This window comes from Watersipora subatra, chromosome 9 (assembly GCF_963576615.1).
Source record: "Watersipora subatra chromosome 9, tzWatSuba1.1, whole genome shotgun sequence".
In the NCBI taxonomy this organism is placed as follows: domain Eukaryota; kingdom Metazoa; phylum Bryozoa; class Gymnolaemata; order Cheilostomatida; family Watersiporidae; genus Watersipora; species Watersipora subatra.
In genome coordinates this window covers 44806681-44820979 of record NC_088716.1, presented here as the reverse complement: position 1 = coordinate 44820979, position 14299 = coordinate 44806681, and the positions used below count along the sequence as shown (strand labels likewise).

General features: G+C 50.9%; 1 protein-coding gene across 1 annotated transcript in view; it reads left to right on the top strand.

Moving 5' to 3' along the window:
* The window catches only part of LOC137405117 (pneumococcal serine-rich repeat protein-like), a 93815-nt gene that overhangs the window by 6437 nt on the left and 73079 nt on the right, over positions 1-14299 (top strand). Inside the window, exons 5-14 of the mRNA XM_068091341.1 lie at positions 3405-3863; positions 4029-4175; positions 5061-5190; positions 6529-6774; positions 10177-10326; positions 10465-10648; positions 10814-10867; positions 11346-11367; positions 11585-11782; positions 13745-13939. Coding sequence (XP_067947442.1) covers positions 3405-3863; positions 4029-4175; positions 5061-5190; positions 6529-6774; positions 10177-10326; positions 10465-10648; positions 10814-10867; positions 11346-11367; positions 11585-11782; positions 13745-13939 — 1785 coding nt within the window. The remainder of the gene's footprint in view (positions 1-3404; positions 3864-4028; positions 4176-5060; positions 5191-6528; positions 6775-10176; positions 10327-10464; positions 10649-10813; positions 10868-11345; positions 11368-11584; positions 11783-13744; positions 13940-14299) is intronic.

Genomic DNA, 14299 nt, shown 5'->3' with positions numbered 1-14299 from the left:
TACACTCAACATTGCAGCTAGCACTATGCTCAACACTGCAGTTAGCACTAGGCTTAACACTGCAGCTAGCACTACGCTCAACACTCCAGCTAGCACTACGCTCAACACTCCAGCTTGCACCACACTCACCACTGCAGCTAGCACTATGCTCAACACTGCAGCTAGCACTAGGCTCAACACTGGAGTTAGCACTACGCTCAATACTGCAGCTAGCACTATGCTCAACACTGCAGTTAGCACTATATTGCTCAACACTACAGCTAGCACGACACTCAACATTGCAGCTAGCACTACGCTCAACACTGCAGATAGCACTATGCTCAACATTGCAGCTAGCACTACGCTCAACACTGCAGCTAGCACTACGCTCAACACTGTAGCTAGCACTACGCTCAACACTGCAGCTAGCACTACGCTCAACATTGCAGCTAGTACTACGTTCAAAACTGCAGCTAGCACTACGCTCAATACTGCAGCTAGCACTAGGGTCAACACTGCAGCTAGCACTACTCTCAACACCGCAGCTAGTAGTACGCTCAACATTGCAGCTAGAACTATGCTCACCACTGCAGCTAGCACTACACTCAACACTGCAGCTAGCACAATGCTCAACACTGCAGCTAGCACTATGCTCAACACTACAGCTATCACTACGCTCAACACTGCAGCTAGCACTACGCTCAACACTGCAGCTAGCACTACTCTCAACACTGCAGCTAGAACTACACTCAACATTGCAGCTAGCACTACGCTCAACACTGCAGCTAGCACTACACTCAACACTGCAGCTAGCACTATGCTCAACACTGCAGCTAGCACTAGGCTCAACATGCAGCTAGCACTACGCTCAACACTGCAGCTAGCACTACTCTCAATGCTGAAGCTAGAACTACACTCAACACTGCAGCTAGCACTACGCTCAACACTACAGCTAGCACTACACTCAATACTGCAGCTAGCACTATGCTCAACACATCAGCTAGCACTACTCTCAACACCGCAGCTAGCACTACTCTCAACACCGCAGCTAGTACTACACTCAACACTGCAGCTAGCACTATGCTCAACACTACAGCTAGCACTTCGGTCACTACTGCAGCTAGCACTACGCTCAACACTGCAGCTAGCACTACACTCAACACTGCTGCTAGCACTATGCTCAACACTGCAGCTAACACTACGCTCAACACTGCAGCTAACACTATGCTCAACACTGCAGTTTGCACTACGCCAAACACTACAGCTAGCAGTATGCTCAACACTACAGCTAACACTACACTCAATGCCTCAGCTAGCACTACGCTCAACACAGCAGCTAGCACTACGCAGAACACTGCAGCTAGTACTACGCTCAACACTGCAGCTAGCACTATGCTCAACACTGCAGCTAGCACTATGCTCAACACTACAGCTATCACTACGCTCAACACTGCAGCTAGCACTACGCTCAACACTGCAGCTAGCACTATCCTCAACACGACAGCTAGCACTACACTCAATACTGCAGCTAGCACCACGCTCAACACTGCAGCTAGCACTACGCTCAACACTGCCGCTAGCACTGCTCTCAACACCGCAGCTAATACTACGCTCAACACTGCATCTAGAACTACGCTCAACATTGCAGCTAGCACTATGCTCAACACTACAGTTAGCACCACACTCAATACTGCAGCTAGCACTACGCTCAACACTGCAGCTAGTGCTACGCTCAACACTGCAGCTAGAACTACGCTCACAACTGCAGTTAGCACTACGCTCAACACTGCAGCTAGCACTACGCTCAACACGGCAGCTAGCACTACGCTCAACACTACAGCTAGCACTACACTCAACACTGCAGCTAGCACTACGCTCAACACTGCAGCTAGCAATACGCTCAACACTGCAGCTAGCACTATGCTCAACACTACAGCAAACACTACACTCAACACTGCAGCTAGCACTATGCTCAACACTCCAGCTAACACTACGCTCAACACTGCAGCTTGCACTACGCTCAACACTGCAGCCAGCACTAGGCTCAACATTGCAGCTAGCACTACGCTCATCAATGCAGCTAGCACTACGCTCAATACTGCAGCTAGCACTACTCTCAACACTGCAGTTAGTACTACACTCAACATTGCAGCTAGCACTATGCTCAACACTGCAGTTAGCACTAGGCTTAACACTGCAGCTAGCACTACGCTCAACACTGCAGCTAGCACTACGCTCAACACTGCAGCTAGCAGTACGCTCAACACTCCAGCTTGCACCACACTCACCACTGCAGCTAGCACTATGCTCAACACTGCAGCTAGCACTAGGCTCAACACTGGAGTTAGCACTACGCTCAATACTGCAGCTAGCACTATGCTCAACACTGCAGCTAGCACTAGGCTCAACACTGCAGCTAGCACTACGCTCAACACTGCAGCTAGCACTACTCTCAACACTGCAGCTAGAACTACACTCAACATTGCAGCTAGCACTACGCTCAACACTACAGCTAGCACTACACTCAATACTGCAGCTAGCGTTATGCTCAACACTGCAGCTAGCACTACTCTCAACACCGCAGCTAGCACTACTCTCAACACCGCCGCTAGTGCTACGCTCAACACTGCAGCTAGCACTACGCTCAACACTGTAGCTAGCACTACTCTCAACACCGAAGCTAGTACTACGCTAAACACTACAGCTAGAACTACGCTCAACACTGCAGCCAGCACTACGCTCACCACTGCAGCTAGCACTACGCTCAACACTGCAGCTAGCACTACACTCAATACTGCAGCTAGCACTATGCTCAACACTGCAGCTAGCACTACGCTCCACACTGCAGCTAACACTATGCTCAACACTGCAGCTTGCACTACGCTCAACACTACAGCTAGCACTATGCTCAACACTGCAGCTAGTACTACGCTCAACACTGCAGCTAGCACTATCCTCAACACGACAGCTAGCACTACACTCAATACTGCAGCTAGCACCACGCTCAACACTGCAGCTAGCACTACGCTCAACACTGCAGCGAGCACTATGCTCAACACTGCAGCTAGCACTACGCTCAACACCGCAGCTAGCACTACTCTCAACACCGCAGCTAGTACTACGCTCAACACTGCATCTAAAACTACGCTCAACACTGCCGCTAGCACTATGTTCAACACTACAGCTAGCACCACACTCAATACTGCAGCAAGCACTACGCTCAACACCGCAGCTAGTACTACGCTCAACACTGCAGCTAGGACTACGCTAAACACTGCAGCTAGTACTACGCTCAACACTGCAGCTAGCACTACGCATCAACACTGCAGCTAGCACTACGCTCAACACTGCAGCTAGCACTACGCTCAACACAACAGCTAGCACTATGCTCAACACTACAGCTAGCACTACACTCGATACTGCAGCTAGCACTACGCTCAACACTGCAGCTAGCACTTTGCTCAACACTACAGCAAGCACTACACGCAACACTGCAGCTAGCACTACGCTCAACACTACAGCTAGCACTACGCTCAACACTACAGCTAGTACTACAATAAACACTGCAGCTAGCACTACGCTCAACACTGCAGCTAGCACTACGCTCAACGCTGCAGCTAGCACTACACTCAACACTACAGTTAGCACTACACTCAACACTGCAGCAAGCCCTACGCTCAACTCTGCAGCTAGCACTACGCTCAACACTGCAGCTAGCACTACCCTCAACACTGCAGCTTGCACCACGCTCACCACTGCAGCTAGCACTAGGGTCAACACTGCAGCTAGCACTACGCTCCACACTGCAGCTAACGCTATGCTCAACACTGCAGCTAGCACTACGCTCAACACTACAGCTAGCACTACGCTCAACATTGCAGCTAGTACTACGCTCAACACTGCAGCTAGCACTATCCTCAACACGACAGCTAGCACTACACTCAATACTGCAGCTAGGACCACGCTCAACACTGCAGCTAGCACTACGCTCAACACTGCAGCGAGCACTATGCTCAACACTGCAGCTAGCACTACGCTCAACACCGCAGCTAGCACTACTCTCAACACCGCAGCTAGTACTACGCTCAACACTGCATCTAAAACTACGCTCAACACTGCCGCTAGCACTATGTTCAACACTACAGCTAGCACCACACTCAATACTGCAGCAAGCACTACGCTCAACACCGCAGCTAGTACTACGCTCAACACTGCAGCTAGAACTACGCTAAACACTGCAGCTAGTACTACGCTCAACACTGCAGCTAGCACTACGCTCAAAACTGCAGCTAGCACTACGCTCAACACTGCAGCTAGCACTACGCTCAATACAACAGCTAGCACTATGCTCAACACGTCAGCTAGCACTACACTCGATACTGCAGCTAGCACTACGCTCAACACTGCAGCTAGCACTTTGCTCAACACTACAGCAAGCACTACACTTAACACTGCAGCTAGAACTACGCTCAACACTACAGCTAGCACTACGCTCAACACTACAGCTAGTACTACACTAAACACTGCAGCTAGCACTACGCTCAACACTGCAGCTAGCCCTACGCTCAACACTGCAGCTAGCACTACACTCAACACTACAGTTAGCACTACACTCAACACTGCAGCAAGCCCTACGCTCAACTCTGCAGCTAGCACTACGCTCAACACTGCAGCTAGCACTACGCTCAACACTGCAGCTTGCACCACGCTCACCACTGCAGCTAGCACGATGCTCAACACTGCAGCTAGCACTACGCTCAACACTGCAGCTAGCACTACGCTCATTACTGCAGCTAGCACTACTCTCAACACTGCAGCTAGTACTACGCTCAACACTACAGCTAGCACTATGGTCAACACCGCAGCTAGCACTAGGCTTAACACTGCAGCTAGCACTACGCTCAACACTGCAGCTAGCACTACACTCAAAACTGCGGCTAGCACTACGCTCAACACTGCAGCTAGCACTATGCTCAACACTGCAGCTAGCACTAAGCTCAACACTGCAGCTAGCCCTATGCTCAACACTGCAGCTGGCACTACGCTAAACACTGCAGCTAGTACTACTCTCAACACGGCAGCTAGCACTACTCTCAACACCGCAGCTAGTGCTACGCTCAACACTGCAGCTAGAACTACGCTCACAACTGCAGTTAGCACTACGCTCAACACTGCAGCTAGCACTACGCTCAACACGGCAGCTAGCACTACGTTCAACACTACAGCTAGCACTACACTCAACACTGCAGCTAGCACTACGCTCAACACTGCAGCTAGCAATACGCTCACCACTGCAGCTAGCACTATGCTCAACACCACAGCAAGCACTACACTCAACACTGCAGCTAGAACTATGCTCAACACTCCAGCTAACACTACGCTCAACACTGCAGCTAGCACTACGCTCAACACTGCAGCCAGCACTAGGCTCAACATTGCAGCTAGCACTACGCTCATCAATGCAGCTAGCACTATGCTCAATACTGCGGCTAGCACTACTCTCAACACTGCAGTTAGTACTACACTCAACATTGCAGCTAGCACTATGCTCAACACTGCAGTTAGCACTAGGCCTAACACTGCAGCTAGCACTACGCTCAACACTGCAGCTAGCACTACGCTCAACACTGCAGCTAGCACTACGCTCAACACTCCAGCTTGCACCACACTCACCACTGCAGCTAGCACTATGCTCAACACTGCAGCTAGCACTAGGCTAAACACTGCAGCTAGCACTACGCTCATTACTGCAGCTAGCACTATGCTCAACACTGCAGCTAGCACTAGGCTCAACACTGCAGCTAGCACTACGCTCAACACTGCAGCTAGCACTACTCTTAACACTGCAGCTAGAACTACACTCAACATTGCAGCTAGCACTATGCTCAACACTACAGCTAGCACTACACTCAATACTGCAGCTAGCGTTATGCTCAACACTGCAGCTAGCACGACTCTCAACACCGCAGCTAGCACTACTCTCAACACCGCAGCTAGTGCTACGCTCAACACTGCAGCTAGCACTACGCTCAACACTGTAGCTAGCACTACTCTCAACACCGAAGCTAGTACTACGCTAAACACTACAGCTAGAACTACGCTCAACACTGCAGCCAGCACTACGCTCACCACTGCAGCTAGCACTACGCTCAACACTGCAGCTAGCACTACACTCAATACTGCAGCTAGCACTATGCTCAACACTGCAGCTAGCACTACGCTCCACACTGCAGCTAACACTATGCTCAACACTGCAGCTAGCACTACGCTCAACACTACAGCTAGCACTATGCTCAACACTGCAGCTAGTACTACGCTCAACACTGCAGCTAGCACTATCCTCAACACGACAGCTAGCACTACACTCAATACTGCAGCTAGCACCACGCTCAACACTGCAGCTAGCACTACGCTCAACACTGCAGCGAGCACTATGCTCAACACTGCAGCTAGCACTACGCTCAACACCGCAGCTAGCACTACTCTCAACACCGCAGCTAGTACTACGCTCAACACTGCATCTAAAACTACGCTCAACACTGCCGCTAGCACTATGTTCAACACTACAGCTAGCACCACACTCAATACTGCAGCAAGCACTACGCTCAACACCGCAGCTAGTACTACGCTCAACACTGCAGCTAGCACTATCCTCAACACGACAGCTAGCACTACACTCAATACTGCAGCTAGGACCACGCTCAACACTGCAGCAAGCCCTACGCTCAACTCTGCAGCTAGCACTACGCTCAACACTGCAGCTAGCACTACGCTCAACACTGCAGCTAGCACTACGCTCAACACTGCAGCTAGCACTACGCTCAACGCTGCAGCTAGCACTACACTCAACACTACAGTTAGCACTACACTCAACACTGCAGCAAGCCCTACGCTCAACTCTGCAGCTAGCACTACGCTCAACACTGCAGCTAGCACTACCCTCAACACTGCAGCTTGCACCACGCTCACCACTGCAGCTAGCACTAGGGTCAACACTGCAGCTAGCACTACGCTCCACACTGCAGCTAACGCTATGCTCAACACTGCAGCTAGCACTACGCTCAACACTACAGCTAGCACTACGCTCAACACTGCAGCTAGTACTACGCTCAACACTGCAGCTAGCACTATCCTCAACACGACAGCTAGCACTACACTCAATACTGCAGCTAGGACCACGCTCAACACTGCAGCTAGCACTACGCTCAACACTGCAGCGAGCACTATGCTCAACACTGCAGCTAGCACTACGCTCAACACCGCAGCTAGCACTACTCTCAACACCGCAGCTAGTACTACGCTCAACACTGCATCTAAAACTACGCTCAACACTGCCGCTAGCACTATGTTCAACACTACAGCTAGCACCACACTCAATACTGCAGCAAGCACTACGCTCAACACCGCAGCTAGTACTACGCTCAACACTGCAGCTAGAACTACGCTAAACACTGCAGCTAGTACTACGCTCAACACTGCAGCTGGCACTACGCTCAACACTGCAGCTAGCACTACGCTCAACACTGCAGCTAGCACTACACTCAACACAACAGCTAGCACTATGCTCAACACGACAGCTAGCACTACACTCGATACTGCAGCTAGCACTACGCTCAACACTGCAGCTAGCACTTTGCTCAACACTACAGCAAGCACTACACTTAACACTGCAGCTAGAACTACGCTCAACACTACAGCTAGCACTACGCTCAACACTACAGCTAGTACTACACTAAACACTGCAGCTAGCACTACGCTCAACACTGCAGCTAGCCCTACGCTCAACACTGCAGCTAGCACTACACTCAACACTACAGTTAGCACTACACTCAACACTGCAGCAAGCCCTACGCTCAACTCTGCAGCTAGCACTACGCTCAACACTGCAGCTAGCACTACGCTCAACACTGCAGCTTGCACCACGCTCACCACTGCAGCTAGCACGATGCTCAACACTGCAGCTAGCACTACGCTCAACACTGCAGCTAGCACTACGCTCATTACTGCAGCTAGCACTACTCTCAACACTGCAGCTAGTACTACGCTCAACACTACAGCTAGCACTATGGTCAACACCGCAGCTAGCACTAGGCTTAACACTGCAGCTAGCACTACGCTCAACACTGCAGCTAGCACTACACTCAAAACTGCGGCTAGCACTACGCTCAACACTGCAGCTAGCACTATGCTCAACACTGCAGCTAGCACTAAGCTCAACACTGCAGCTAGCCCTATGCTCAACACTGCAGCTGGCACTACGCTAAACACTGCAGCTAGTACTACTCTCAACACGGCAGCTAGCACTACTCTCAACACCGCAGCTAGTGCTACGCTCAACACTGCAGCTAGAACTACGCTCACAACTGCAGTTAGCACTACGCTCAACACTGCAGCTAGCACTACGCTCAACACGGCAGCTAGCACTACGTTCAACACTACAGCTAGCACTACACTCAACACTGCAGCTAGCACTACGCTCAACACTGCAGCTTGCAATACGCTCACCACTGCAGCTAGCACTATGCTCAACACCACAGCAAGCACTACACTCAACACTGCAGCTAGAACTATGCTCAACACTCCAGCTAACACTACGCTCAACACTGCAGCTAGCACTACGCTCAACACTGCAGCCAGCACTAGGCTCAACATTGCAGCTAGCACTACGCTCATCAATGCAGCTAGCACTATGCTCAATACTGCAGCTAGCACTACTCTCAACACTGCAGTTAGTACTACACTCAACATTGCAGCTAGCGCTATGCTCAACACTGCAGTTAGCACTAGGCCTAACACTGCAGCTAGCACTACGCTCAACACTGCAGCTAGCACTACGCTCAACACTGCAGCTAGCACTACGCTCAACACTCCAGCTTGCACCACACTCACCACTGCAGCTAGCACTATGCTCAACACTGCAGCTAGCACTAGGCTAAACACTGCAGCTAGCACTACGCTCAATACTGCAGCTAGCACTATGCTCAACACTGCAGCTAGCACTAGGCTCAACACTGCAGCTAGCACTACGCTCAACACTGCAGCTAGCACTACTCTCAACACTGCTGCTAGAACTACACTCAACATTGCAGCTAGCACTATGCTCAACACTACAGCTAGCACTACACTCAATACTGCAGCTAGCGTTATGCTCAACACTGCAGCTAGCACTACTCTCAACACCGCAGCTAGCACTACTCTCAACACCGCAGCTAGTACTACGCTCAACACTGCAGCTAGCACTACGCTCAACACTGTAGCTAGCACTACTCTCAACACCGAAGCTAGTACTACGCTAAACACTGCAGCTAGTACTACTCTCAACACGGCAGCTAGCAATACTCTCAACCCGGCAGCTAGTACTACGCTCAACACTGCAGCTAGCACTAGGCTCAACACTGCAGCTAGCACTACGCTCAACACTGCAGCTAGCACTACGCTCAACACTGCAGCTAGGACTACGCTCAACACAACAGCTAGCGCTATGCTCAACACTACAGCTAGCACTACACTCGATACTGCAGCTAGCACTACGCTCACCACTGCAGCTAGCACTTTGCTCAACACTACAGCAAGCACTACACTCAACACTGCAGCTAGCACTACGCTCAACACTACAGCTAGCACTACGCTCAACACTACAGCTAGCACTACACTCAATACTGCAGCTAGCGTTATGCTCAACACTGCAGCTAGCACTACTCTCAACACCGCAGCTAGCACTACTCTCAACATCGCAGCTAGTACTACGCTCAACACTGCAGCTAGCACTACGCTCAACACTGTAGCTAGCACTACTCTCAACACCGAAGCTAGTACTACGCTAAACACTACAGCTAGAACTACGCTCAACACTGCAGCCAGCACTACGCTCACCACTGCAGCTAGCACTACGCTCAACACTGCAGCTAGCACTACACTCAATACTGCAGCTAGCACTATGCTCAACACTGCAGCTAGCACTACGCTCCACACTGCAGCTAACACTATGCTCAACACTGCAGCTAGCACTACGCTCAACACTACAGCTAGCACTACGCTCAACACTGCAGCTAGTACTACGCTCAAAACTGCAGCTAGCACTATCCTCAACACGACAGCTAGCACTACACTCAATACTGCAGCTAGCACTATGCTCAACACTGCAGCTAGTACTACGCTCAACACTGCAGCTAGCATTATGCTCAACACTACAGCTAGCACTACACTAAAGACTGCAGCTAGCACTACGCTCAACACTGCAGCTAGCACTACTCGCAATACTGCAGGTAGCACTACCCTCAACACTGCAGCTAGCACTACGCTCAACACTGCAGCTAGCACTACTCTTAACACTGCAGCTAGTACTACGCTCAACATTGCAGCTAGCACTATACTCAACACTGCAGCTAGCACTACGCTCAATACTGCAGCTAGCACTACTCTCAACGCTGCAGCTAGTACTACGCTCAATACTGCAGCTAATACTCCGCACAACACTGCAGCTAGAACTACGCTCACGGCAGCAAGGACTACGCTCAACACTGCAGCCAGCACTAGGCTCAACATTGCAGCTAGCACTACGCTCATCACTGCAGCTAGCACTACGCTCAATACTGCAGCAAGCACTACTCTCAACACTGCAGCTAGTACTACACTCAACATTCCAGCTAGCACTATGCTCAACACTGCAGTTAGCACTTGGCTTAACACTGCAGCTAGCTCTACGCTCAACACCGCAGCTAGGACTACGCTCAACACTGCGGCTAGCACTACGCTCAACATTGCAGCTAGCACTATGGTCAACACCGCAGCTAGCACTAGGCTTAACACTGCAGCTAGCACTACGCTCAACACTGCAGCTAGCACTACGCTCAACACTGCGGCTAGCACTACGCTCAACACTGCAGCTAGCACTATGCTCAACACTGCAGCTAGCACTACGCTCAATACTGCAGCTAGCACTACGCTCAACACTGCAGCTAGCCCTACGCTCAACACTGCAGCTAGCACTACGCTCAACACTGCAGCTAGCACTACGCTCAATACTGCAGCTAGCACTAGGGTCAACACTGCAGCTAGCACTACTCTCAACACCGCAGCTAGTAGTACGCTCAACATTGCAGCTAGAACTATGCTCACCACTGCAGCTAGCACTACACTCAACACTGCAGCTAGCACTATGCTCAACACTGCAGCTAGCACTATGCTCAACACTACAGCTATCACTACGCTCAACACTGCAGCTAGCACTACGCTCAACACTGCAGCTAGCACTACTCTCAACACTGCAGCTAGAACTACACTCAACATTGCAGCTAGCACTACGCTCAACACTGCAGCTAGCACTACACTCAACACTGCAGCTAGCACTATGCTCAACACTGCAGCTAGCACTAGGCTCAACATGCAGCTAGCACTACGCTCAACACTGCAGCTAGCACTACTCTCAACGCTGAAGCTAGAACTACACTCAACACTGCAGCTAGCACTACGCTCAACACTACAGCTAGCACTACACTCAATACTGCAGCTAGCACTATGCTCAACACATCAGCTAGCACTACTCTCAACACCGCAGCTAGCACTACTCTCAACACCGCAGCTAGTACTACACTCAACACTGCAGCTAGCACTATGCTCAACACTACAGCTAGCACTTCGGTCACTACTGCAGCTAGCACTACGCTCAACACTGCAGCTAGCACTACACTCAACACTGCTGCTAGCACTATGCTCAACACTGCAGCTAACACTACGCTCAACACTGCAGCTAACACTATGCTCAACACTGCAGTTTGCACTACGCCAAACACTACAGCTAGCAGTATGCTCAACACTACAGCTAACACTACACTCAATGCCTCAGCTAGAACTACGCTCAACACAGCAGCTAGCACTACGCAGAACACTGCAGCTAGTACTACGCTCAACACTGCAGCTAGCACTATGCTCAACACTGCAGCTAGCACTATGCTCAACACTACAGCTATCACTACGCTCAACACTGCAGCTAGCACTACGCTCAACACTGCAGCTAGCACGATCCTCAACACGACAGCTAGCACTACACTCAATACTGCAGCTAGAACTACGCTCAACACTCCAGCTAACACTACACTCAACACTGAAGCAAGCCCTACGCTCAATACTGCAGCTAGCACTTTGCTCAACACTACAGCAAGCACTACACTCAACACTGCAGCTAGCACTACGCTCAACACTACAGCTAGCACTACGCTCAACACTACAGCTAGTACTACACTCAACACTGAAGCAAGCCCTACGCTCAACTCTGCAGCTAGCACTAAGCTCAACACTGCAGCTAGCCCTATGCTCAACACTGCAGCTGGCACTACGCTAAACACTGCAGCTAGTACTACTCTCAACACGGCAGCTAGCACTACTCTCAACACCGCAGCTAGTGCTACGCTCAACACTGCAGCTAGAACTACGCTCACAACTGCAGTTAGCACTACGCTCAACACTGCAGCTAGCACTACGCTCAACACGGCAGCTAGCACTACGTTCAACACTACAGCTAGCACTACACTCAACACTGCAGCTAGCACTACGCTCAACACTGCAGCTAGCAATACGCTCACCACTGCAGCTAGCACTATGCTCAACACCACAGCAAGCACTCCACTCAACACTGCAGCTAGAACTATGCTCAACACTCCAGCTAACACTACGCTCAACACTGCAGCTAGCACTACGCTCAACACTGCAGCCAGCACTAGGCTCAACATTGCAGCTAGCACTACGCTCATCAATGCAGCTAGCACTATGCTCAACACTGCAGCTGGCACTACGCTAAACACTGCAGCTAGTACTACTCTCAACACGGCAGCTAGCACTACTCTCAACACCGCAGCTAGTGCTACGCTCAACACTGCAGCTAGAACTACGCTCACAACTGCAGTTAGCACTACGCTCAACACTACAGCTAGTAATACACTCAACACTGAAGCAAGCCCTACGCTCAACTCTGCAGCTAGCACTAAGCTCAACACTGCAGCTAGCCCTATGCTCAACACTGCAGCTGGCACTACGCTAAACACTGCAGCTAGTACTACTCTCAACACGGCAGCTAGCACTACTCTCAACACCGCAGCTAGTGCTACGCTCAACACTGCAGCTAGAACTACGCTCACAACTGCAGTTAGCACTACGCTCAACACTGCAGCTAGCACTACGCTCAACACGGCAGCTAGCACTACGTTCAACACTACAGCTAGCACTACACTCAACACTGCAGCTGGCACTACGCTAAACACTGCAGCTAGTACTACTCTCAACACGGCAGCTAGCACTACTCTCAACACCGCAGCTAGTGCTACGCTCAACACTGCAGCTAGAACTACGCTCACAACTGCAGTTAGCACTACGCTCAACACTGCAGCTAGCACTACGCTCAACACGGCAGCTAGCACTACGTTCAACACTACAGCTAGCACTACACTCAACACTGCAGCTAGCACTACGCTAAACACTGCAGCTAGTACTACTCTCAACACGGCAGCTAGCACTACTCTCAACACCGCAGCTAGTGCTACGCTCAACACTGCAGCTAGAACTACGCTCACAACTGCAGTTAGCACTACGCTCAACACTGCAGCTAGCACTACGCTCAACACGGCAGCTAGCACTACGTTCAACACTACAGCTAGCACTACACTCAACACTGCAGCTGGCACTACGCTAAACACTGCAGCTAGTACTACTCTCAACACGGCAGCTAGCACTACTCTCAACACCGCAGCTAGTGCTACGCTCAACACTGCAGCTAGAACTACGCTCACAACTGCAGTTAGCACTACGCTCAACACTGCAGCTAGCACTACGCTCAACACGGCAGCTAGCACTACGTTCAACACTACAGCTAGCACTACACTCAACACTGCAGCTGGCACTACGCTAAACACTGCAGCTAGTACTACTCTCAACATGGCAGCTAGCACTACTCTCAACACCGCAGCTAGTGCTACGCTCAACACTGCAGCTAGAACTACGCTCACAACTGCAGTTAGCACTACGCTCAACACTACAGCTAGTACTACACTCAACACTGAAGCAAGCCCTACGCTCAACTCTGCAGCTAGCACTAAGCTCAACACTGCAGCTAGCCCTATGCTCAACACTGCAGCTGGCACTACGCTAAACACTGCAGCTAGTACTACTCTCAACACGGCAGCTAGCACTACTCTCAACACCGCAGCTAGTGCTACGCTCAACACTGCAGCTAGAACTACGCTCACAACTGCAGTTAGCACTACGCTCAACACTGCAGCTAGCACTACGCTCAACACGGCAGCTAGCACTACGTTCAACACTACAGCTA